The following is a 27,655-nucleotide window of genomic DNA, read 5'->3' on the forward strand; positions in this document are numbered from 1 at the left end:
GAGCAACTGTATATAACATGTAATGAGGCTTGCTTTAGATGTAGTGTTCCTTGAGGGATGAAGCATTTAACATAAAAAGAGTAGAGGCAACTAGAAAATCCGACACTGCCGAACTTGATTTATTGACGTACAATGTGCTTTATGCATCTACAGAGTATTAAAAAAATACAAGGGAATTAGTTCATTATCTGGTTAGTAACATACAACCTGCGACAACTAATACACGCAGAGCCCCTGATCACAGGCGGCAGGGGGGTGAGCCCACAGCTTCTCCTGCACTGCATCTTAGGCCATAAACTCCCTTTTGCACTGCATTCTGGGTCATAATCTCCTTCCTGCACTGCATTCTGGGTCATGACTGCCTTCCTGCAGTGCACTCTGGGTAATGGGTGGTCTCCCACAATGCACTCTGGGTAATGGGTGCTCTTCCGCAGCGCACTCTGGGTAATGGGTGGTCTCCCGCAGTGCACTCTGGGTAATGGGTGGTCTCCCGCAGTGCACTCCGGGTAATGGGTGGTCTCCCGCAGCGCACTCTGGGTAATGGGTGCTCTCCCGCAGCGCACTCTGGGTAATGGGTGCTCTCCCGCAGTGCACTCTGGGTAACGGGTGGTCTCCCGCAGTGCACTCTGGGTGCTCTACCTGAAGGCGACAGTTGACATCAAGTGTAGGTTCCAATCCGCAGTCAATAATCATCATATTTTACCAGTACAGCAGAACATATAGATATGTGACTGGAACAGACATGGATTCCTTGGCGCTGACCATAGACGCTTGTAGCTTAAGAAGTTCATGGTTCCTCCAGTTTTCTGGTGCTTGCACTCTCATTTACTTGAGATGTTGCTGAGCAGTTAAGTCTTTAATGTTCACCTTTAAGACCTGGACATTATAGTTACCCCAACCAGTCTAAGTCCTCATCTTCATCGTCATCTCCAAAGAGAGGTGCCGGGGGAGGACGTCCCTTCATGCTCTAAAGATGGAGGACACAGTCAGTCATGGGGAAAAAGAAAGCCTAAGGCTGGGTGCACACTACATTTTTGCAATCAGTTTTTTGCAAAAAACGGATGGAAAAAATGGATGCAACTGAGTGCATCCGTTTTTCCATTAACTTCAATTCTTAAAAAAATAAAAAATAATCCAATTTTTTGACGGACACAAAAATGAGGTTGACCACGTTTTTGTGTCAGTCAAAAAAAACGGATCCGTTTTAATCTGTTTTTTTTTATTTTTTTATTATGGAAGTCAATGGAAAAACAGTTGCATCCGTTTTTTCCAAAAACGTAGTGTGAACCCAGCCTTACAGTGAAAATGACACGTCTGTGCTGTGCTGCCATTACCGTGGTATCTCACTGCATATACCGTATGTGATGGACATGGGACACATGACTGTGGGAACCTATCGCTCACCAAACCCGTGACATTCTGTACATATCAACACCATGGCCCAGCTTTATCGATGGGTGTAAAATATCCACTGGTGTAAACCGCCCACAGCAACCAATCACATGTTACCAGATCTAAAAGCTGAGCTGTGATTGGTTGCACTAGTTTACACCCTTTGATAAATCTGGGCTTATAAGTTAATGTAAAGAGAAGGGTCGGGGGACCACTGGTGTAAAAGGAATGGTATAGAAATGCATAGGATTATATGACTGAGATGTGAAGTTTCACCTACCGCCGGCCTCATTTATGGTGGGAGAAGACAAGACGGACTGGTTACTGAACAGAACAAGTCAATGGGGTAAGAACACTTACTACTTCCTCCTCTTCTTCCTCGTCATCGTGTTTTGCTTTGGTCGCAGGAGAGGCGGCTTTGAACAAATCCTCTTCATCAGACTCATACAGACTGAAAGGAAAGGGATACTCGGTGAGCACAGACTCATAGACAGTGGCCATGACCTATGGGCCCACATATCCACCAGTAACCACCTGGGGCAAGTAATATGGCCGATATAGTGAGCTCATCTGTCAGCATCATGTCGGTACATTACACAAACTATTCTCCTATAGGAGATGAACCAGACCCGCATGCGACTATACGACATCTCCTGGTATTGCTGGGCAGCTCGGGGTCTGGAGTCAGAGGCCTGAACTCACCTGACATCAGCCGTCTTCCCCTTGGTCGGGCTGGCGTCAGCCTTCTGCTGGGTCTCCGGACCTCTGGTAGGGATCTTTCCCTTTGGAGGTACAGGGCTGCCACTTTCCTCATCGCTTCCAAGCGGTGGTGGATCTTCCAGTTTCTCATCCTCCAGTTCATTGGTCTTGGATACAGGAGGAGTTAGCTCCTCAGACTTATGATTGTCTTCCTTCAGGTCTTCCTCAGACACCCCAACTTCTGGAGGAGGTTCACTGACTACTTTATCATTACTGGTGGTGGTCCTGGTCTGTAGAGATTCTCTGCGGGTCTCCTCCACAGGGGTCACAATACTGGACTCGGGCATATCGCTGGAGATCATGTGTACCAGGGCAGAGGGGGTGTCCGGATCCTCCTCGATCACCTTCACCACTTCTTCCTCCTCCTCCAGCACTTCCGATACTTTGGGTGCTTCTTGGCTCGGATACCCGTTGACCAGTTCTTTAGTCTCCGGAGTCTCCTCTATCTGTCCTTGGTCTACTGAGGTAGGCACACTCAGACTTGGCGGAGGAACATGTTGCTCGGGTTGTGCTGCTGTTTCGGCCTCTTCCTCCTCCTCCTCTTCTTCCTCCTCACTGCTGCTGCCCGCAGGCTGCTCGTCTGGAGTTTTGTTCAGTAACTGTAGTGTGGTCGCCTGCAGAGAAATCACTCCATAAAACATGTCTGCTTGCTTTACATACAAAAGCCGATTATCCATCTATTACCCACATGAGGGTCTGTTACAATGTATCAGGGAAGGTAACCCTCAGTGAGCTAAACAAGGCAGCACAGGCTGACCGCTCCTAAACTGATACACTGTAACAAAACCTGCCAGCTACTAGAGACAGACTACCATCATGGAGTCCGTTACCTTTATGGTGCTCATGATGGTCCCCAGCACTGCCCGGCCTGTGTACGACTCCTCCAAGTCAAACTCTTTCCTGAGGGACTGGAACACTCCGTTCATGATCTTCTTCACCTGAAGGGGGCAAACATGCACATAACTACTGTATGAGGCTGTCAGGGCATGCTGGGAATTGTAGTCTCTCAACAGCTAGAGAACCACAGGTTGCAAAGCAATGTAGAAGAGGAGCTATATGGTTGCACATGATTGGGGGCCCCACAGATGTAGGGACCCCTAGTAAGTCAGAGCTCTTATCTATCTATCTATCATGTATTACGAGAATCAGATGACCTCACCTCCTCGGCAGGATCGCTGACCGGACGTCCTTCATCTCGGGTCACGTGTCCGTCCCTCAGCTGTTCGGTCAGTGATGCGACCTGATTCTGAAGCTGTGCACACTGTGGGGGGGGGGGAGACACAAACCACAATGTAGATAGGGATGGATTGTTGTCGGGGTGCTGAGATAGAGGAGACCTCACCTTCAGCCGCAGCGGCTCCAGCTGTGCTGCCCCCTCCTGCAGACGGGAGAGTTTCTGCTCATGGTGATCAGCGGGGTCAATAATCAGTCCAGGACAGAATCAGAGCAAATATAATCAAAAGGATTAGATATATTAGTGAAAAGGTGTGATACTCTGCAGCCCGAATGAAACATTCTGCAACAAGCTTACCATCCCTCCATATCACTACTTGCTGTCAGTGAATGGAAACACTAAGCACAAACAAGGGTGCTTAAAAAAATTACGCCAGTGCAGAGCTGTGATCATGCGCTGTGCTCAGTTTTAGGCAAGAATGTTTCTATTCACTGACTGGAAGCAGAAGTTGTGAGAAGGGGGAGACACGGAAACATTTGGGATATTGGAAAGCTGCAGACTTCTCAGCTTTAGTTACATAATATAAAGTGCCCTCACCGCCTCGGCCAGGTCTTTTGCAGACAGCAGGTCACTTTCTCTGGTGCGGATTTCGCGGAGTTGGTTATTGAGAGAGGTCACCTGACTCTGTAACTGGGCGCACTGCAGAGGAGACATGGAGAGGCATACCGCGGTCATGTGACCCTGTGCCATCCAACAAGACATGGCAGGCTATAGAGCATAACCCATACTCACCTTCTCCTTCAGGGGCTGTAACTGAGCGGCCTGATCCTGGAGCTCCAGCAGCTTCTGCTCATCGCGATCCCGGGAGGACAGCTTCATACAAACAAGAAAAGGTAAGTATCAGAGTGCATGGCAGACCCATATATGTAAGCATCCGGCGGACTGTGGGGTCACAGCTGATCACTCCTATAAGGGGTATTCCCATCTCACCCATCATGTGGAAAAGCCATAGAGGTTTGAGGTGGGAACATTCCTTTATCAAAAGGGGGGTGTTCACCAAAACTTTTTTTTTCTTAAAATCAACTGGTGCCAGAAAGATTTGTAATTTACTTCTATTAAAAAATCTCCAGTCTTCCTGTACTTATCAACTGTTGCATGCCCTGCAGGAAGTGGTGTAGTCTCTCCAGTCTGACACAGTGCTCTCTGCTGCCACCTCTGTCAATGTCAGGAACTGTCCAGAGCAGGAGAAGTTTTCTATGGGGATTTGCTGCTGCTCTGGACAGTTGATTTGAAAGAAAACATTTCATGGTGAACAATCCCTTTAATAATCATTCATCAGTCGACTGTCCACACAGCAGCCCCTCTGCCCTGTAGTGACCTGCTCAGCGGTGGCCTGCTCGCGGCTTTTCTTCAGTTGTCGTCTCAGACCCTCAATCTCCTCCTGGAAGGATCGCCGTAGCTCCTCCTGCTCTTCCTCCGCTCGCTGACGCTCTTGCTGTGACTTCTTCTTCCTCTCGGACAGACTCTGCATTACATACAGTATACAGATCCTCAGTATTCTCCTACAGATCACGCTACTTATTCCTTGTCCTTTCAAGATGTCATCCGTACCCATTTACTTTAACAGCAGGAATGGACAACTCTGCAAACGCTACTGAAGCATGAGATAGTCTGCAGTCTTCCATGCTTTACCCTGTAGGATGCACATTATAGCACAACAGCAGCTATACGTCACACACCAGGTGACCATGGAGGTACGAGGCACAGGTTAATACATCTCCCTATAGACTAGTAGCTAGTAACCATGGAGGTACGAGGCACAGGGTATATACATCTCCCTATAGACTAGGAGCTAGTGACCATGGAGGTACGAGGCACAGGGTATATACACATCTCCCTACAGACTAGGAGCTAGTGACCATGGAGGTACGAGGCACAGGGTATATACATCTCCCTATAGACTAGGAGCTAGTGACCATGGAGGTACGAGGCACAGGGTATATACATCTCCCTATAGACTAGGAGCTAGTGACCATGGAGGTACGAGGCACAGGGTATATACATCTCCCTACAGACTAGGAGCTAGTGACCATGGAGGTACGAGGCACAGGGTATATACCACATCTCCCTACAGACTAGGAGCTAGTGACCATGGAGGTACGAGGCACAGGGTATATACACATCTCCCTATAGACTAGGAGCTAGTGACCATGGAGGTACGAGGCACAGGGTATATACATCTCCCTATAGACTAGGAGCTAGTAACCATGGAGGTACGAGGCACAGGGTATATACATCTCCCTATAGACTAGGAGCTAGTGACCATGGAGGTACGAGGCACAGGGTATACACATCTCCCTATAGACTAGGAGCTAGTGACCATGGAGGTACGAGGCACAGGGTATATACACATCTCCCTATAGACTAGGAGCTAGTGACCATGGAGGTACGAGGCACAGGGTATATACATCTCCCTACAGACTAGGAGCTAGTGACCATGGAGGTACGAGGCACAGGGTATATACATCTCCCTATAGACTAGGAGCTAGTGACCATGGAGGTACGAGGCACAGGGTATATACACATCTCCCTATAGACTAGGAGCTAGTGACCATGGAGGTACGAGGCACAGGGTATATACATCTCCCTATAGACTAGGAGCTAGTGACCATGGAGGTACGAGGCACAGGATAATACATCTCCCTACAGACTAGGAGCTAGTGACCATGGAGGTACGAGGCACAGGGTATATACATCTCTCTATAGACTAGGAGCTAGTGACCATGGAGGTACAAGGCACAGGGTATATATCACATCTCCCTATAGACTAGGAGCTAGTGACCATGGAGGTACGAGGCACAGGGTATATACACATCTCCCTATAGACTAGGAGCTAGTGACCGAGGTCTGAGGGACCATATATACTAGAGTATACGCCATATATGTAATGGTCTAGTGCCGGACACCCATTCAGGTCATTCACCTTTTCAAGATTCTCCTTCTCTATCTTCAGATCGGAGATTTCCTCCTCCATGGTGATCAGTCTGAGCTCCAGGGTCCGCCGGCTTTCCTTCTCAGTTTTGGCGCATCTTTTGGTCTGCTCTGACGTCTCTTTCACCTCTGGTTATACAGGGAATCATCAGACCACTGCTTGCTGTAGGCCAGTGGGGCGTGCGCTCACCAATGGGCCAAGCGTGCACTCACCAATGGGCCAAGCGCGCACTCACCAATGGGCCAAGCGCGCACTCACCAATGGGCCAAGCGTGCACTCACCAATGAGCTGAGCCTGCAGGGAGCCAAGCTCCAGGCGACACTTCTCCGCTTCTTGTAAGGAGGCTGCAAGCTGAGTCCTTAGATCCATCTCCTTCTTCTGATACGCTGTCACCTCCAGCTGAAGGCGGGACACCTGCCCGGTGGCAGCCGCCAGCTCTTCTGCTACTTTGGCCTGGAATGAGGAGTGGACAGTGAGCAGCCCAAGCAGACGCCATGACATCACTAGTAAGCAAACTGTGGCTCCGCAGCTGCCAGTAATCTACAACTTCATTCATAGACAGCCGGCATCCTGGGAGATGTAGTTCCTCAAGAGCTGGAGAGCTACAGGTTGCCGACCATTAGGCTGAAGCATCGTTCAGCTTATAGCGACAATTGTGCCGTACAGGAGAGGGTGTGACATGTTAGTATCATGCTGGGAGAGTACTAATCTGGAGCGCACAGTGCTGGTAAGTATCACATCTGTTATATAAGACAAGAGAGGAAGGAAGGAGGGAGGAAGAGCCCGCACACCTCACCTGATACCTGCCTAGATCCATGTGCAAAGCATGCTGGGAAAGAGAAAGCAGCGACAGTGAGGACAAGCAAGCGAAACAGAGAGCTATGGGAACACAACAGAGCAACCAGAACTGGTCATCACTATATTCTGTACATAGGAGCAGTATTATAGTAGTTATATCCCTGTATATAGGGAGCAGTATTATAGTAGTAATATTCTTGTATATAGGAGGCAGTATTATAGTAGTAATATTCCTGTATATAGGGGGCAGTATTATAGTAGTTATATTCCTGTATATAGGGGGCAGTATTATAGTAGTTATATCCCTGTATATAGGGGGCAGTATTATAGTAGTTATATCCCTGTATATAGGAGCAGTATTATAGTAGTTATATTCTTGTATATAGGAGCAGTATTATAGTAGTTATATTCCTGTATATAGGAGCAGTATTATAGTAGTTATATTCCTGTATATAGGAGCAGTATTATAGTAGTTATATTCTTGTATATAGGAGCAGTATTATAGTAGTTATATTCCTGTATATAGCAGCAGTATTATAGTAGTTATATTCCTGTATATAGGGAGCAGTATTATAGTAGTTATGCGGTTTAGGGAAGAAAAAGAGTGCTGCACCTCACACCTATGGCTGATACTAGTGCCGCTAGGCTAAATAAAAAACACAACAGAATTTTGTGTATGAATTGATCAAGCCATACTGCCCCATGTACCTCATGCCGGTATCTGATACACATGGGTCCCTACACTAAGTCCACACCGTGCCAGTCAGTGGCCACCAACCCCGCAGGCACGCACAGTCAGGGAACGGGGGCCATGGGACGGCCCTGCGACCCCCATGCCACAGGACCAGACCCAAAAACACCACACCAGAACCCAGCCAGCACCGCCGGCGGAGAAGGTCGCCCCCAAACAGCACACGGTGTGGAGTTAGCGTAGGGACCCGTGTGGACCAGAGGACCTGCGCGGTGGTACACGGGGCAATATGGCTTGATCAATTCATATACAGACACTCTGGTGTTGATTTTTAATATAGGCCTAGCGGCATTAGTATCAGCCATAGATGGGATGTGCAGCCGTTCCACTCTCTCCAGTTCGTGTATTATAGTAGTTATATTCCTGTATATAGGAGCAGTATTACAGTAGTTATATTCTTGAACAAAGGAGACAGCATTATAGCACATATTTCTATAGCTATAAAATCGGTTTATATCATATCTCTATGGGTAAGCTAAAATTAATAAACCTATGAGCATTCGACCAGTAATGAGGCAATGATACATGGAGCTTCGTAGAAATACCTTTTCTTGCATGGCATGGAGCATCTTTGCTTGCGAGCTCTCAGATGAAGTCTTCAGTGAGTCGTTCCTCTGCTCCATTAGCATATTACTCTGTTCAACATACCTGTCCAGAGAGAATAGAGGTGGTAAATACAACATCACACAGCAACAGGATGGAGAAATGTTATTAGCCTTGAGTATATAAAACTATCTAATGAAATGCATGTGACCAGCACCCCTCCAAGCTAGCATGGATGACTGAAGTGTTATTCCTATTTCCTGACACTAGGAGGCAGGCTAGTTGTGTATTATACCTCTGGTTGCGGTTTATAAGTTCCCCAATCTTCACATTTTGCTCCTCTATGCGGCTGCTCTTATCTAGGACTTCCTGCTTCAGGCGTTCATTTTCCTAAAAGGCAAAAAAAAAAAAACAAATGAGAGGATTTTACGAACTTTTAAATAGTTCATGAACCGGCCGTTCGATGCCCTTCTATAGAATCTCCCATGAGACCTTTAAACCCTAAAAACCCAACACTGTGGACCAACAGCCATCTAGAGATTTGTAATTTACTTCTATAAAAAAAAAATATCAAGTCTTCCAGTACTTATCAGCTGCTGTATGTCCTGCAAGAAGTGGTGTATTCTCTCCAGTCTGACACAGTGCTCTCTGCTGCCACCTTTGTCCATGTCAGGAACTGTCCAGAGCAGCAGCAAATCCCCATAGAAAACCTCTCCTGCTCTCCAGACTGGAAAGAACTTCCAGGACATGTCATGCAGAGCATACAGCAGCTGATAAATACTGAAAGACTTGAGGTTTTTTTATTTTATTAAATAAAATTACAAACATGTGGCACTTTCTGACACCAGTTGATTAAAAAAAAAAAAGTAAATTACTCTAATTTAAATTACTTTAATTAGTTCCTAGCAAACAGCATGGAGACATAACAACCAACTGGGTCCATAGAATTACAACTGTGTTTAAAGATATAACTAGAACAAGGGAGCATGTGCAGCACTGCTCTATCCACACTATTCCCGGAGGGATATCTGGCTAGTCCTGTGTTTCGAGACTCTTAAATAAGGCTCCATGGGTTCTTCTTTTGCATATTCATTTTTCCCAGGGGGCAATGCACCTAGGATTTCACTGCATTGAGCGCTTTAACCAGCAGCTGCCGGTGTTATCTTTGGCTGGTCTCCCTGAGATCAGTGATCTGTTTCTCTATTCACACCAATGGCAGAGCTGCGATTCTCCACATTCAGGCTGCATTTCCTATGATATCTGATAAGTAAACTTATGTCCTATCTACAGAGGTCACAGGTAAGTTATAGTCCCTGCACCCTCTCCGGCCTCACCTGGATGATGCGTTGGATATTATTCATGATCATGGCGCTTTCCATAGTGATGGATGATATTCCTGGGAGGAGATGTGAGGCTCCGGTTGTATTTTCCTTCTGCAGAGTGTCCACCTGATCGGACAAGGAAGAGAGTGAGAGGAGAAGAAGCCAAGGAGGCCAAAGAGCCAAACACACAGGTATCTCCTCACCTTAGAGGCCAGGGTGTCTATCTTATCAATTACTTTACCAATGGCCATCCGGATCTCAGTGCTGTGCTGCCGCGCTTCCGTCATCAGGAAGGAAGTGACATCACCCGAGGCTGGACGGGTAGAAATACATAATAGCAACACATGCATGGATACACACAGAAAGCCCCTGATTACATAACGGAAGCCATGACACTGTGCCAGAATAATCCCATTATGGATCCAAGGCTCCCAGTTAATCTATAACAGGGTCTGGTTGGGCATTTGTACAGCAAGTAAAGTCCTGTATGTTGCGCTACTCTTGCTGTCAATGGAGTCTAAGGGAGGGTTCACACTATGACATGTCAGTTCTTTTGGCGGAATGTGGAATCCGCCCGGCCATAGAATGGTGTCTATGGGACAGGTGGAGTTGCGTACAAGTGACGGAATTCGCTGTAACTTATCTGCACAGATTCCGTAGTGTGAACCCACCCTAATGTGACTAATACTTCACACAGCTGAGGGTTTGTTACATTGGATCTATTGTAAGTTTGCTGCAAATTTATGGAAATTGCTAGAACATCATTATGACATGTGACCTCATTCCAACTCATTTTAGTTAGAAAGAACTTCACTGGCGTAAGATAATAAAAATGGAAAGTAAGAGAAGACCCCCTGTACCTTGATAAGCCGCTGGCTGCTGAACGGGTGCAGGGTACACATGGCCCACCGGCTGCAGCTGGGTTGTAGGGTTCTGTGGATATGTATACTGGATTCCAGTGTACGGCTGTAAGACAGGAGTGTTACCTTATGTACCATAGCTGCCCATAGGTTATAATGTTACAATGACAAACATCACAATGGGCTATTATCATCATCATGTGATATTTATAAGGATATGAAGCCGACATTTTATGGGGTAAAATAAGGACATACTAAAAGTAATTTTTATATCTTTTTAAATTGTGTATAATATCTTTTTTCTAGTAAGGCTAATGTAATGCTTGCAATGCCCCAAATCCACCACTAGATGGCTCTGTGGTCACCTACACCAAATGCCAAGTAGTTTTACCTGAAAACCAGCAGCTGGAGCGGCCTGAGAAGGAAGATGGCCGACAGGTAAAAGGGCGGCAGATGAGGCGGGGAGCCCGGCCATTGGCTGCTGCTGCTGAGGGACTGGAAGTAACAACCATAAAGATCAATGAGATGAACCCGTACCAGACAAAGTATACGGATCTGAAGCATGTCAGAGGTGACAGGCAGGTATATACAATACCTGGGGCAGCTATATGAGGAGGGTGGCTGATCTGTGCTGTGGGCCGGACAGGGAGGGGAGCTGCCGGATGTGGGGAGACTCGCTGGGTGTTAGGGTCCTATAAAGAAGAGACATCATACATTATAACACTGACACATTCACTCACAGTCAACATCCAGGTTATGTGGCTCTATATGCTTGAAGGGATACTACTCTGGCGAAAATCTTTCTCTTTCAAATTAACTGGTTTACAAAAGTTCCAGAGATTTGTAATTTACTTCTACTTAAAGGAGAAGTCCGGTTATTATGTTATGTTATTACTTATGGAAAGTTATACAAATTTCTAATGCACATTAATTATGGGAAATGCACATGTAGGGCTATTTCCCTTAATTTAGTAGATCATGGAGTGTTAGAAATCTCTCAGATACAGCAATTTCACGACCCAGGGTGTAATTCCTATGGAGTGTCCAGCAGGGGGGCGCTCTACATGTAGAAGTCTATGGGACTTTATTGTGTCTATGGATGTCTATGTAAACTAATGGAATGTTATGTACAGTGTGCTTTATTGAATGAATACATTTATGAAATACTTTGGGGAGCAAGTGTCCTTGCTCCCCAAAGTATTCCATATATGTATTCAATCATTTGCAGGGCACCGAGCAGGGAGGGAAAGATGTGCCGGTGCATCTACATCCCCCCTCCCTCCATGCTAGGTGCTGCCGCTGCCACCTATACGCAGTGATATTCCCCCCATCATCTGCTCATAGTGTGAGCAGATGATGGGGGAATAGTATCAGGGCCGATCTCCATCATTGGTACGCCCGCTGATCCGCCATCCGCCGCAATCCCACCGACGCACTGAGCTATATACACTGAACTACTACTCCCATCACCTGCTCATATTATGAGCAGGTGATGGGAGTAGTAGCTGGGTTATGCCTATCACTTGCCTGATGCCGCCGCCCTCCTCCTTCTTCCAGGTCCGGCAAACTTCCCCCTATCCCGGCTGACTCCCCGTCTGGCCCGGTGCTTCCTGGTGTCTGCACTGACCATCCTCTCCCACACGTGCCGGGGGGGGACACCAGGAAGCACCAGTCAGCTGGGATAGGGGGAAGTTTGCCGGACCTGGAAGAAGGAGGAGGGGGGAGCGCAGGGGGCATGATGGCTCCTGTGTGATGAGCGGCTCCCCCTGTGCCTGGCGGCGGCATCAGGCAAGTGATAGGTATAACCCAGCTACTACTCCCATCACCTGCTCATACTATGAGCAGGTGATGGGAGTAGTAGTTCAGTGTATATAGCTTAGTGCGGCGGCGGGAGTGCGGCAGATCGGCGGGCGGCGGATCAGCGGGCGTACCAATGATGGAGATCGACCCTGGTACTATTCCCCCATCATCTGCTCACACTATGAGCAGATGATGGGGGAATAGTACTGCGTATAGGTGGCGGTGGCAGCACCGAGCATGGAGGGAGGAGGGAGGTACATGTACAGGCACCTCTCTCCCTCCCTGCTCGGTGCCCTGCAAATGTACTGATTGAATATATATATATGGAATACTTTGGGGAGCAAGGACACTTGCTCCCCAAAGTATTCCATAAATGTATTCATTCAATAAAGCACACTGTACATAACATTCCATTAGTTTACATAGACATCCATAGACACAATAAAGTCCCATAGACTTCTACATATAGAGCGCCCCCTGCTGGACACTCCATAGGAATTACACCTTTCGTTGTGACGTCACTGTTTCTGAGAGAATTCTAACACTCCATGATCTACTAAATTAAGGGAAATATCCCTATATGTGCATTTCCCATAATTAATGTACATTAGAAATTTGTCTAACTTTCCAAAAGTAATAACATATCAAAAAATAATTTTGGTCGGCCTTCCCCTTTAAAAATATCCAGTCTTCCAGTATCTATCAGCTGCTGTATGTCCTGCAGGAAGTGGTGTATTCTCTCCAGTCTGACACAGTGCTCTCTGCTGCCACCTCTGTCCATGTCAGGAACTGTCCAGAGCAGCAGCAAATCCCCATAGAAATCCTCTCCAGACTGGAAAGAATACACCACTTCTTGCAGGACATACAGCAGCTGATAAATACTGAAGACTGGAGATTTTTAAATAGAAGTAAATTACAAATCTCTGGCACCAGTTTATTTGAAAGAATTTTTAATTTTCGTGTGACACAAACTTATTCTACCTCAATTTCAGAGTCGCTGGAGTCCGGCTGTGGAGTGGAACTTCCCGCAAGGAAGGGTAACATTGGCTGACCCATCTTTGCCATACGGGAGATGAGCTTCGCCTTCGCCATATCTGGATTCTGCCAACGCAATGCAAAAGCCAATGACCAACAATAAACTACAACGAGTGTGCGGTAACAGAGGTGGTGAGGCCCGGGTACTTACTGCCAGCTGCTCGCTAATGGAGTTGGACTTGGCACGAACGTCTGGATCCCTGGAGGAGAGGACACATGAGTAACTGTAACCACCATACTGACATTCAGTAATCTGGGAAAGCTGGGTGATAAAATGTCAGTGTTCTAGAGTGGGGGCCATGTTGGTTGCAGGGCAGGAATCACGTACCCAGGCTTAGGTGGCACAGATGTTGGCGGCTGAGGAAGACTCTCAGCGGGAATACTGTCTGTAATGGAGACTGGGGAATCACGGGAGCCGATACTTTGCCTGTCCGCCGCCTGCTCCTTCTGCTTCATCTGTAAGGAGAAGAATGGAGATCAGTGTTCCCCAACCTGTGGGATCACTACTGCACCCATCATGCCAAGTCAATGGTTGTCAGGTCAGCAAGAAAGCCGCAGGCCTCTAGAATAACCTGAACGTTACTCACCCGCTTCACTTCCACCTCGAAGATGAGGGTGGCGTTAGAGGGGATTCTGCCGGTCAGTCCCTGAGAACCGTATGCCAGCGCTGGGGGGATCATCAGAAGCCTTCGGCCCCCTTTCCTCATCCCCGTCATTCCTTCCTCCCAGCCCTGGAGAACAAGAGACAAAACATGGAGAATAAGAGATCAAACTGTACAATATGTCAGCACTACTACTGCCATAATGGCTTCATCTTCTCTAACTCTGTGTTACATATTTCCCACCATGATTAGGAGAAGGGTCCTGTCTGCGGCACCTACACCACCTATCCTATCACGGCTTTCTACATACAGATGTGGCTGGGCACCACTGTCCTGAAGCTGTCCCATAGATTAGGGGCCCACAGCACCGCTCCAACCCACCTATTCCATGTAAGAGGGAAGGGCAGACGTGGCGCTCCTCACCTTTATCACTTTACCAGAGCCCAGCTTCAGCCGCAGCAGCTTATCCTTCTGAACATTGGAGTCAAAGACCTACAGGGAAACAACAACAATAAGGTGAATGCTGGGATTACTGTAACATCAGGGAGCACCCCCCTCCCCCCCACACACACAGGCAGACCCATACTGTAGGACCATCACTCATACTATAAGCAACATCACTCATACTATAGTACTATAGGCATTATCACTACAGCACTATAAGCATCACTCATACTATACCAATTTAGGCATCCTCAGCATCACTCATACTATAAGCACCCTCAGCATCACTCATACTATAGTACTATAGGGATCATCACTCATACTATAGGCATCCTCAGCATCACTCATACTATAAGCACCCTCAGCATCACTCATACTATAAGCACCCTCAGCATCACTCATACTATAAGCACCCTCAGCATCACTCATACTATAAGCATCCTCAGCATCACTCATACTATAAGTATCCTCAGCATCACTCATACTATAAGCATCCTCAGCATCACTCATACTATAAGCATCCTCAGCATCACTCATACTATAAGCATCCTCAGCATCACTCATACTATAAGCATCCTCAGCATCACTCATACTATAAGCATCCTCAGCATCACTCATACTATAAGCATCCTCAGCATCACTCATACTATAAGTATCCTCAGCATCACTCATACTATAAGCATCCTCAGCATCACTCATACTATAAGCACCCTCAGCATCACTCATACTATAAGTATCCTCAGCATCACTCATACTATAAGTATCCTCAGCATCACTCATACTATAAGCACCCTCAGCATCACTCATACTATAGGTATCCTCAGCATCACTCATACTATAGTACTATAGGCATTATCACTACAGTACTATAAGCATCACTCATACTATACCAATTTAGGCATCCTCAGCATCACTCATACTATAAGCATCCTCAGCATCACTCATACTATAAGCACCCTCAGCATCACTCATACTATAAGTATCCTCAGCATCACTCATACTATAAGCACCCTCAGCATCACTCATACTATAGGTATCCTCAGCATCACTCATACTATAGTACTATAGGCATTATCACTACAGTACTATAAGCATCACTCATACTATACCAATTTAGGCATCCTCAGCATCACTCATACTATAAGCATCCTCAGCATCAGTCATACTATAGTACTATAGGGATCATCACTCATACTATAAGCACCCTCAGCATCACTCATACTATAAGCACCCTCAGCATCACTCATACTATAAGCACCCTCAGCATCACTCATACTATAAGTATCCTCAGCATCACTCATACTATAAGCATCCTCAGCATCACTCATACTATAAGTATCCTCAGCATCACTCATACTATAAGCATCCTCAGCATCACTCATACTATAAGCACCCTCAGCATCACTCATACTATAGTACTATAGGGATCATCACTCATACTATAGGCATCCTCAGCATCACTCATACTATAAGCACCCTCAGCATCACTCATACTATAAGCACCCTCAGCATCACTCATACTATAAGCACCCTCAGCATCACTCATACTATAAGTATCCTCAGCATCACTCATACTATAAGCATCCTCAGCATCACTCATACTATAAGCATCCTCAGCATCACTCATACTATAAGCATCCTCAGCATCACTCATACTATAAGCATCCTCAGCATCACTCATACTATAAGCATCCTCAGCATCACTCATACTATAAGCATCCTCAGCATCACTCATACTATAAGTATCCTCAGCATCACTCATACTATAAGCATCCTCAGCATCACTCATACTATAAGCACCCTCAGCATCACTCATACTATAAGTATCCTCAGCATCACTCATACTATAAGCATCCTCAGCATCACTCATACTATAAGCATCCTCAGCATCACTCATACTATAAGCATCCTCAGCATCACTCATACTATAAGCATCCTCAGCATCACTCATACTATAGGTATCCTCAGCATCACTCATACTATAGTACTATAGGCATTATCACTACAGTACTATAAGCATCACTCATACTATACCAATTTAGGCATCCTCAGCATCACTCATACTATAAGCATCCTCAGCATCAGTCATACTATAGTACTATAGGGATCATCACTCATACTATAAGCACCCTCAGCATCACTCATACTATAAGCACCCTCAGCATCACTCATACTATAAGCACCCTCAGCATCACTCATACTATAAGCACCCTCAGCATCACTCATACTATAAGCATCCTCAGCATCACTCATACTATAAGCATCCTCAGCATCACTCATACTATAAGTATCCTCAGCATCACTCATACTATAAGCATCCTCAGCATCACTCATACTATAAGTATCCTCAGCATCACTCATACTATAAGCACCCTCAGCATCACTCATACTATAAGCATCCTCAGCATCACTCATACTATAAGTATCCTCAGCATCACTCATACTATAAGCATCCTCAGCATCACTCATACTATAAGCATCCTCAGCATCACTCATACTATAAGCATCCTCAGCATCACTCATACTATAAGCATCCTCAGCATCACTCATACTATAAGCATCCTCAGCATCACTCATACTATAAGCATCCTCAGCATCACTCATACTATAAGCATCCTCAGCATCACTCATACTATAAGCATCCTCAGCATCACTCATACTATAAGCATCCTCAGCATCACTCATACTATAAGCATCCTCAGCATCACTCATACTATAAGCACCCTCAGCATCACTCATACTATAAGCATCCTCAGCATCACTCATACTATAAGCATCCTCAGCATCACTCATACTATAAGCATCCTCAGCATCACTCATACTATAAGCATCCTCAGCATCACTCATACTATAAGCATCCTCAGCATCACTCATACTATAAGCATCGTCAGCATCACTCATACTATAAGCATCCTCAGCATCACTCATACTATAAGCACCCTCAGCATCAGTCATACTATAGTACTATAGGGATCATCACTCATACTATAAGCACCCTCAGCATCACTCATACTATAAGCACCCTCAGCATCACTCATACTATAAGCACCCTCAGCATCACTCATACTATAAGCATCCTCAGCATCACTCATACTATAAGCACCCTCAGCATCACTCATACTATAGTACTATAGGGATCATCACTCATACTATAAGCACCCTCAGCATCACTCATACTATAAGCACCCTCAGCATCACTCATACTATAAGCACCCTCAGCATCACTCATACTATAAGCATCCTCAGCATCACTCATACTATAAGTATCCTCAGCATCACTCATACTATAAGCATCCTCAGCATCACTCATACTATAAGCACCCTCAGCATCACTCATACTATAAGCATCCTCAGCATCACTCATACTATAAGCATCCTCAGCATCACTCATACTATAAGTATCCTCAGCATCACTCATACTATAAGCACCCTCAGCATCACTCATACTATAAGCATCCTCAGCATCACTCATACTATAAGCATCCTCAGCATCACTCATACTATAAGCATCCTCAGCATCACTCATACTATAAGCATCCTCAGCATCACTCATACTATAAGCATCCTCAGCATCACTCATACTATAAGCATCCTCAGCATCACTCATACTATAAGCACCCTCAGCATCACTCATACTATAAGCATCCTCAGCATCACTCATACTATAGGCATCCTCAGCATCACTCATACTATAAGTATCCTCAGCATCACTCATACTATAAGCACCCTCAGCATCACTCATACTATAAGCATCCTCAGCATCACTCATACTATAAGTATCCTCAGCATCACTCATACTATAAGCACCCTCAGCATCACTCATACTATAAGCATCCTCAGCATCACTCATACTATAAGCATCCTCAGCATCACTCATACTATAAGTATCCTCAGCATCACTCATACTATAAGTATCCTCAGCATCACCTAATGGTTACATGTTCGCGCCGCTTTGTCACCATTCAGATGAATCGAATGTTCCATAACTTTCTGTAACAGATCTGCGGCTTGTGGACACATGTGACACATATGGTGATGTGCCTAACAAATGTCTGGTACCTGGCCGATCCCCTGGTTCTGGAACAACCATCCTGTGTAGGCGACTTCCATCAGGTCTCCCACATCTGCGGCTTGTCCCTCCCCGGGGAGGAGATCCTGGGAGATCACGGCGTCCATAGACGGGACACTGTTACACTTGGCGAGGCAGACCTGTGACCAGCGCGGCGTGTCAGACACCACAGATACGTACAGAGATGCAAGAACACACATATACACATTATATACACCTGTCACCTGTTTACTGAATTCTACAGCGGCCGTTTCAGACTCGAACATGACGGACCAACTCTGCCTCTGGTCATCATAGAAGGCGGCGTAGTTATTAGGCTGGACCTGCCGAGAAGGAAGACTCACATTTAAAGGGATACTCCAACTTTTTTTTTTCTTCAAATCCACTGGTTTCACAAAGATATAGTGGTTTATAAATTACTTCTATTTAGAAATCTCCAGTCTTCCAGTACTTATCAGCTGCTGTTTGTCCTGCAGGAAGTGGTGTATTCTTTCCAGTCTGACACAGTGCTCTCTGCTGCCACCTCTGTCCATGTCAGGAACGGTCCAGAGCAGCAGCAAATTCCCATAGAAAACCTCTCCTGCTCTGGACAGTTCCTGACATGGACAAAGGAGGCAGCAGAGAGCACTGTGTCAGACTGGAGGGAATACACCGGCTGCTGCAGGACATACAGCAGCTGATAAGTACTGAAAGACTGAAGATTTTTTAAATAGAAGTAAATTACCAATCTGTATAACTTTTTGACACCAGTTGATTCAAAAGAAAAAGTTTTTTGCTTGTTTACCCCTTTAAGGAAACAGTGACCTCATAGACCCATCATCTTAAAGGGTCCAAGGGGGTGGAGCATGACATAAGGATGCTCTATGGACCTGTGACCTCCGTCATGGTCCGTCCTCACAGGGAGACCACTGGGAATAACATATTGGGGCATACGTAACATGTAGTATTACACAGCAGTGATAAATCTGGGCCAACGTGAGGAGCTTTAGTGAACCTGGCCGAAGGGGCGACATACACTAAAGCGTACTATCCCCCCCCCCTCCCCGCCATCTTTCAGGTCCCGATCTCCTTGTGAGGTTACACGCTATCTGCTGATTAATATTCATGGCCCCTCACCTGTATATGGGACGGCTCCATCCCAGCTCAGTAAAGGCTTTGTGGGATTTGCAGCCACTTTCTAACAATCGGCATTGTTCTATGGGATCCGAGGAGGAACAAGGGGATTTAGATAGGAATCGGGTAACATGACAGCGGACTTACCGTGAGCACAAATCCAGGATGTATCCTGACGGTGGTGACCGGCTGCTGCTGGCTGATATACAGCAGGATCCTGTACTACAGTATACAGAGAGGAGGGGGAGGGTGAGCGCTGCACAATAACAATGGGGAGACATTCTATCATCTATACCATCACAGCTATTATACTCACCTCCTTAGTAGTATGATTGCCCAGAACTGCCGCCCCAAACTTGCCCTGCTTCCCATACTGTCCATTCACACTGCACAAAGAGGGGAAGGCAAATAACTGAAGAATATATACACTGATATTGTACTCCAGAGCTGCACTCACTATTCTGCTGGTGGGGTCACTCTGTACATACATTACTGATCCTGAGTTACATCCTATATTATACTCCAGAGCTGCACTCACTATTCTGCTGGTGGGGTCACTGTGTACATACATTACATTACTGATCCTGAGTTACATCCTGTATTATACTCCAGAGCTGCACTCACTATTCTGCTGCTGGGGTCACTGTGTAAATACATTACATAACTGATCCTGTACTGATCCTGAGTTACATCCTGTATTATACTCCAGAGCTGGAATCACTATTCTGCTGGTGAGGTCACTGTGTACATACATTACATTACTGATCCTGAGTTACATCCTGTATTATACCCCAGAGCTGCAGTCACTATTCTGCTGGTGGGGTCACTGTGTACATACATTACATTACTGATCCTGAGTTACATCTTATATTATACTCCAAAGCTGCACTCACTATTCTGCTGGTGGGGACACTCTGTACATACATTAGGCTAGGTTCACACTGCGTTTTTGCAATCCATTTTTTGCAAAAAAATGGATGAAAAACTGATGAAAAAAACGGATGCATTTGTTTCCGTTTTATTTTGACGGACACAAAAACGTAGCTGACACTATTTTTGTGTCCATTAAAAAAAAAACGGATCCGTTTTGATCCGTTTTTTTTTTACAATGAAAGTCAATGGAAAAACAGATCAAAACGGATCTGGTTTTTTTTTTACGGACACAAAAATAGTGTCAGCTACGTTTTTGTGTCCGTCAAAATAAAACGGATCCGTTTTGATCCGTTTTTTTTACCTTGGAAGTCAATGGAAAAACGGATGCACACAAATGCATCCGTTTTTTTTTTATCCGTTTTTTTGCAAAAAATGGATGAAAAAAACGGATTGCAAAAACGCAGTGTGACCCCAGCCTTACTGATCCTGAGTTATAATGTAGACTCTCTCTATAAGCTGTGGCGGTATACAGGTGGGCTGGGCGGATCAGGGTTTGCACGGTGGTGGCGAAGTGGGGGTATACGGGTGGGTTAGGGGGTCTGTACTCGCCATTTATAGGCGTGCGTAGCGGTATACGGGTGGGCTGTGGCGGTGTGGGGGTATAAGGGTGGGCTGGGTCACTATTTATAGGCGTGCACGGCTGTGGCAGTATACGGGTGGGCTGTGGCGGTGTGGGGGGTCTGTACGGCTGTGGCGGAATAGGGGTGGGCTGGGGTCTGTACTCACTATTTATAGGCGTGCACGGCTGTGGCGGTGTGGGGGTATACGGGTGGGCTGGGGTCTGTACTCACTATTTATAGGCGTGCACGGCTGTGGCGGTGTGAGGGTATATGGGTGTGCTGGGGTCTGTACTCACTATTTATAGGCGTGCACGGCTGTGGCGGTGTGGGGGTATACGGGTGGGCTGGGGTCTGTACTCACTATTTATAGGTGTGCACGGCTGTGGCGGTATACGGGTGGGCTGTGGCGGTGTGAGGGTATACGGGTGGGCTGGGGTCTGTACTCACTATTTATAGGCATGCACGGCTGTGGCGGTGTAGGGGGGTCTGTACAGCTGTGGTGGTGTGGGGGTATACGGGTGGGCTGGGGTCTGTACTCACTATTTATAGGCGTCCATGGCTGTGGGGGTGTGGGGGTATACGGGTGGGCTGGGGTCTGTACTCACTATTTATAGGCGTGCACGGCTGTGGCGGTGTGAGGGTATATGGGTGTGCTGGGGTCTGTACTCACTATTTATAGGCGTGCACGGCTGTAGCAGTATACGGGTGGGCTGTGGCGGTGTGGGGGTATAAGGGTGGGCTGTGGGGGGGGTCACTATTTATAGGCATGCACGGCTGTGGCAGTATACGGATGGGCTGTGGCGGTGTGGGGGGTCTGAACTCACTATTTATAGGCTACACGGCTGTGGCAGTATACGGGTGGGCTGTGGTGGTGTGGGGGGTCTGTACGGCTGTGGCGGAATAGGGGTGGGCTGGGGTCTGTACTCACTATTTATAGGCGTGCACGGCTGTGGCGTACAGCACTGTTGGGGCTGCTCCGCCGCCTCCGGGGGGTTTGGGGGATTTTGTACCTGGAAGATGAATAAAGAGATGTGAACACAATGCGGGTATTATTCCTGCCTCCCTTCCTGAGACCCCCCGCCGCCTCCCACAATGGCTTCACATAATGACCCCCCGATGATGCGGGGTCCGTGTCCTCACCGGCGGCTGGCACTGCGCCCTTCTTCGGCTGCTTCGGAGCGGTGTACTGGAAGGATTCGTTCCCCTGGGCGGCCACCGTCTGGTCCATCCCGAACAGAGAAGCCAGCTTGGCCCTAGAAAAAGAAGAAGGGGGGTTACATGTTAAAGCTGCAAGACCATCTATACAGCACGACTGTCACTCGGCTTTCCTGGAGTCCTGAGCGGCACAGAACCCCAGGAGATGGCGGAACATACAGGAGGAAAGAACTCTGCTTGCTTTTACATCCAGTAAGGACACAACACTTCTCACAGCTGAGGGTTTGTTACAATGTCCATCTAGTCTAGGGAATCCAATGTATCAAAGCCACAAGATGTATCACCAAGGATTGGATACAATGGTAGGAAACCCTCAGCCTTTACGTTTGCAAAACTACGACTCCCATCATGCCCGGACAGCTCTCCCACTGTTGCAACAATACAACTCCCACCATGCCTGAACAGCCAAAGCTTTAGCTGCCCAAGCATGATGGGAGTTGTAGTTTTGCACCAGCTGGAGGGCCGAGGTTCCCTTTCCTGGTGTATATGATGGTTCCGTCTCTGACCCGTGCCTCTCCTGCCAGCAGTAGTCTATCCTCCATGGCCGGGGGGCGCTCTCCACCACTTCTCCTTCCATCTACGCAGCCGGCCAGGTGTGATGTCCGTCACCTCTCTGTAGAATGTGGCACTGCCGAGCGACCTGCGTCCATCTCCTTCCCAGGAGAGAAGCCGGGGCAGGATGTCAGGGCTGGACCCCACGCTAATGCACTAACACCGATCATCTGACACCAGTTTAGGGCACAGGCAATTTCCTCAATTCCCTAAATTCTCCACGGTCGGGGGGGAAGAGAGCGTCACAAATGACCAATAGGGGGCGACTACGTTATGGTTACCTCATTTCTAAGATGCATCCCCATAAGGTACCCAACCAGAATGATGGGAGTTGTAGGTTTGCAATAAGAGAAGGAGAACAGACTGCTACAAAACTACAACTCCCATCATGCACTGACAGCAGAAGTTTTCCCAAATCAATAGCTCTGTAACTGCTGCAAAGCTACAACTCCCATCATGCACGGACAGCTGAAGTGTCCTCCAATCAATAGCTCACTAGTCATTAGAAAACTACAACTCCCATCATGCCCTGACGGCTGAAGTATCCTCCAATCAATAGCTCAATAGTCGTTACAAAACTACAACGCCCATCATGCCCTGACGGCTGAAGTATCCTCCAATCAATAGCTCAATAATCGTTACAAAACTACAACGCCCATCATGCACGGACAGCTGAAGTGTCCCCCAATCAATAGCTTAATGACTGCTGCAAAACTACGACTCCTATCATGCCCTTACGGCTGAAGTGTCCCCCAATCAATAGCTCACTAGTCGTTACAAAACTACAACTCACATCATGCACTGACAGCTGACGTGTCCACCGAGCAATGGATCGCTAGCAGTTAGAAAACTACAACTCCCATCATGCACTGACAGCTGAAGTACTCCCCAATTGGTTATTCTACAACTATAAAAAAATAAAAACTCCCATCAGCTGTCAGACGTCAGGACATGATGGGAGTTGTAGTTCTGCAACCACTGGAGAGCCTGAGGCTGTGGGACGTTACTGCAGATGTAAATGTTCCTGTTGACCGACTGCAAACACAACACGTCATGGCTGGAAGGAAGCAGCCATGTTTCTCCACGCTCCTAGTGTGGGGAGGGGGAGGAGGGGGCTGAATATAAGCATTATAACGCTGCCTCGTATTATTACAGACGACCCGGACAGACACGAGGTCACAGAACGGACAGGGACGGAAGATCCGGGGGCACGGCCACTTCTGAGCGACCATTCATTATAGGAGTAGACTGCACGGCCACCAGGACTGATTCTACAGGGACTGTCACCCAGCTTTCTCAGGCACCTGAATGGCTGATGATGTATAGAACAGGGGGGGTCATACTCAGGCCCTCCAGCTGTAGCAAAACTACAATTCCCATCCTGCCTGGACAGCCAAAGCTTTAGCCTTATGGGAATTGTTGTGCTGCACCAGCTGGAGGGCCTGACACCCCTGGTATAGAAGGAAGGTGGAATCACTATACCAGTAGTCACCCAGCTTCAATCTAAAATTACTGGGGGGGGGGGGGGGGGGGAATTAAAGGGCATCAAGACCTTTACTCATCTACTGATTGGTTACTAGGGGGAGACAGAAACTGCTAATCACATGACCCACTGATCACATGATTTTTTAGGGCACAGTCAATGACAGTGCAGGTTGCCATCCAGGTTTCCCAATGTCTTTCTCGGCTTATAATGTATCAGCCGGGTCACCCAGCTTTCCTAATGGCTTCTAATGAAAAGTTAAAGGGGAACTCGGGCGATTTTTTTTTTCAAATCAGGGTGTATCAGAAAGTAATAAAGATTTGTAATTTACTTCTACTCAAAAATCTCCAGTCTTCCAGTACTTATCAGCTGCTGTACGTCATGCAGGAAGTGGTGTATTCTCTCCAGTCTGACACAGTGCTCTCTGCTGCCACCTCTGTCCATGTCAGGAACTGTCCAGAGCAGCAGCAAGTCCCCATAGAACCCCCCCCCCCTTCCCCCCCATCAAGGGCCTGGAGGACAGATCCATGTAAAGATGGGCAACCCCACCTTTATGGAGGCCATACTGCTTGTCACCCAACTTACCCTGACCAAGCTTGTAATGTAGCAGTCATGGAGCTAGAGGTCAGATCCAAGTGGAGTCCCTGTTATGGAGACCATAGTGGTTGTCACCCAGCTTTCCCCAAACCAGATATACTAAGTACTAAATAGACACGACAACACAAGGAGAACGAGCCTTGCAGCTGCAGGAGCCCCATGATGGCTGCCATCACCTGACGCCGGATCACAAACACACAGTCACCGTCCTGAGCTTCTGCTTTTTAGCGCTTATCCTGCCACTTCCTCCTCATAACCTGATCCTACCAAATCCCCACCAGCATGGAGGGGTGCGAGGAAGGGAGCGTCTGTGTATTGTTCAGCCAGATCAGGGAGGAGTGTCCGACTGCAGCGTTCATCAGGAGGAAGCCTATGTCTCATGGTCCCTGACTGTAATGCGTTGTAGCTGATCTGTGCCCCCCATTGCTGTAGCCATTGTCCGCCCCCTCCCAAAAAAAAAAAAAAAAAATTATTTGATTTTGAGATTTGTAGTTCACCTCTATTAAAAAATCTCATGTAGTTCAATACTTCCAGTACTTATCAGCTGCTGTATGTCCTGCAGAAAGTCGTATGTTTTCCAGTCTGGAGAGCAGGAGAAGATTTCTATGGGGATTTGCTGCTGCTCTGGATAGTTCCTGACATGGACAGAGGTGGCAGCAGAGAGCAGTGTGTCAGACTGGATAGAAGAACAACTTCCCGCAGGACATACAGCAGCTGATAAGTAATTGAACACTGGATTTTTTATTTTTTTTTTTATAGAAGATAATTACAAATCTCTGGCACCAGTTGGTTTGAAAGAAGATTTTTTGGGGGTGAACTACCCCTTTAAACATCTGACATGTTCCTATAGTTTCATCCTCTGGGTAACAGGACAGAGGCAGGGATGGAGAACCTGGGACTCCTCATGTTAGTACAGCCAGCTCAGGCATGATGGGAATTGTAGTCCTGTAACAGCTGGATTGCCGCAGGTGCCCCATCGCTGGGTTAAAGGAACGTTCCTGTTTTGTGAGCTTGTTACTTAGGGATTCCCCTATACGCCCAGTGAAGAGCCGTAATGTGTAATCCTCACCAGAGACGGCGGCCATGATCCCAGGATGTGAATGAGGCCTCTGTACAGGATGGCGTAATACGGGGTGATAACTTCCTTGTAATCGTGAAGGCCCGGGTGCAAGTGACGGACCCGGGTGCCAGTGATGTGAAACTGATGCCACAGATAATGTATCACAGCGGTGCGGAGACATGGGGGCCCTGTGTACCCCAAGTGGGATGAGGCTGAGCACTGTATGAGGCTGCCAGATACAAGTGACAGCTGTACTCCGTTGTCACCGGCAGCACCAAAAACCCCTTCTCATAACTGGTGGGGGGTCCCAGGGGTCAGACACATCTCCTACCCTGTGATGATTGGGTTAGGATGATGCCCCTTAAAGCTGCTGTGAAACTACAACTCCCAGCATTGCGGCTATTAGAGGTTTTTGACAGATCTAGCCTGTAAAAAGGCCGATCCTCTTCACTGACTGCAGGCGGAGATCCGGAGAAGGGGAAGAACCGAGGCACAAAGTTATCACGAAGTTGTAGAACTCTAATAACCTTAGTTCAGGTTCTAGGAGCGGCTGGGACCCGGTGCCCCTCAGTGCAGCTGCCAGTGACTGCAGCAAGGGCGTGACCCCTGACCAGTGACTGCAGCGAGGGCGTGACCCCTGACCCTGACCAGTGACTGCAGCGAGGGCGTGACCCCTGACCAGTGACTGCAGCGAGGGCGTGACCCCTGACCAGTGACTGCAGCGAGGGCGTGACCCCTGACCAGTGACTGCAGCGAGGGCGTGACCCCTGACCAGTGACTGCAGCGAGGGCGTGACCCCTGACCAGTGACTGCAGCGAGGGCGTGACCCCTGACCAGTGACTGCAGCGAGGGCGTGACCCCTGACCAGTGACTGCAGCGAGGGCGTGACCCCTGACCAGTGACTGCAGCGAGGGCGTGACCCCTGACCCTGACGAGTGACTGCAGCGAGGGCGTGACCCCTGACCCTGACGAGTGACTGCAGCGAGGGCGTGACCCCTGACCAGTGACTGCAGCGAGGGCGTGACCCCTGACCCTGACCAGTGACTGCAGTGAGGGCGTGACCCCTGACCCCACTGCAGTCAGATCACTATGAAAACCAACCGCAGCCATGACAGGTCGCCCGAGGTCACATGACTGCCCTAGCAGTGGGTCACCGGTCGCTGTGGACCTACAAGTCCCATCATTCCTTGTCATTCCAGACTGCTGGGACTTGTAGTTCCACACTTGAAGCATCACATTATATGGAGCTCTATTCCTTCCCCATCACTATAACCTTTCACTATATGTCAGTAAAGTTACTACCATCAGGTCTCTCTGACAGTAAGTAGGGGCCCTGCCTCCCTCAGGGGCCACTTACCCTCCAGAAGGGGATAAAAAGTCAGCATCTTCCTCGTCCGGGCCAAACATGATAGCGAGAAGTAGTGGAGACCGGGAGCAGCCACCCCCACCGGCAGCCAGCTGCCTCTTCCGGGCTGCCTGACAGTCACAGGGTAGTCAGCTGACTCCCTTCACTCCCCCAAGTGGTTTTTCCTTTACCGCTGTCGTAAAGCAAAAGTTGGGAATTGCCGTCAAAACATATCATGTGGCGACTGTGGAACGCA

The 27,655-nt window shown here is 47.6% G+C and overlaps 1 protein-coding gene across 4 annotated transcripts; it reads right to left on the reverse strand.

The window, feature by feature from the left end:
• Positions 1-81: 81 nt before the first annotated feature.
• Positions 82-27,588, reverse strand: FKBP15 (FKBP prolyl isomerase family member 15). 4 transcript variants are annotated; one of them, XM_069986194.1, is made up of 30 exons: positions 27,412-27,588; positions 22,288-22,400; positions 22,076-22,157; positions 19,971-20,040; positions 19,802-19,876; positions 18,766-18,864; positions 18,532-18,681; positions 14,452-14,520; positions 14,014-14,157; positions 13,755-13,882; positions 13,578-13,626; positions 13,373-13,492; positions 11,187-11,283; positions 10,983-11,086; positions 10,592-10,697; positions 9,935-10,044; positions 9,744-9,857; positions 8,705-8,799; positions 8,412-8,514; positions 6,599-6,770; positions 6,309-6,445; positions 4,704-4,850; positions 4,118-4,198; positions 3,923-4,024; positions 3,494-3,547; positions 3,311-3,412; positions 2,982-3,089; positions 2,095-2,765; positions 1,753-1,843; positions 82-967 (listed from the first exon to the last, which is right to left on the reverse strand). In XM_069986194.1, the coding sequence occupies exons 1-30, from the start codon at positions 27,459-27,461 to the stop codon at positions 890-892; spliced, it is 3,621 nt and encodes a 1,206-aa protein (XP_069842295.1). In that variant the 5' UTR covers positions 27,462-27,588; the 3' UTR covers positions 82-889. The 4 variants fall into 4 exon arrangements, with proteins under 4 accessions (XP_069842295.1, XP_069842298.1, XP_069842296.1 ...); XM_069986197.1 differs by lacking the exons at positions 22,076-22,157; positions 27,412-27,588 and having other exon boundaries at positions 19,802-19,871; positions 22,288-22,369; XM_069986195.1 differs by lacking the exons at positions 22,288-22,400; positions 27,412-27,588 and having other exon boundaries at positions 19,802-19,871; positions 22,076-22,158.
• Between the last annotated feature and the right edge of the window lie 67 nt (positions 27,589-27,655).

Source organism: Dendropsophus ebraccatus, chromosome 10 (assembly GCF_027789765.1).
Source record: "Dendropsophus ebraccatus isolate aDenEbr1 chromosome 10, aDenEbr1.pat, whole genome shotgun sequence".
NCBI classification, from domain to species: Eukaryota; Metazoa; Chordata; class Amphibia; order Anura; family Hylidae; genus Dendropsophus; species Dendropsophus ebraccatus.

Coding starts and splice junctions, on each gene's coding strand:
- FKBP15 (XM_069986194.1), bottom strand. CDS start 27,461: ATGTTTGGCCCGGACGAGGAAGATGCTGACTTTTTATCCCCTTCTGGA. Junction 13,493..13,577: donor CCATTAGCGAGCAGCTGGCA/GTAAGTACCCGG, acceptor TTGCGTTGGCAG/AATCCAGATATGGCGAAGGC. Junction 6,771..8,411: donor TCCATGCCATGCAAGAAAAG/GTATTTCTACGA, acceptor TCCTCATTCCAG/GCCAAAGTAGCAGAAGAGCT.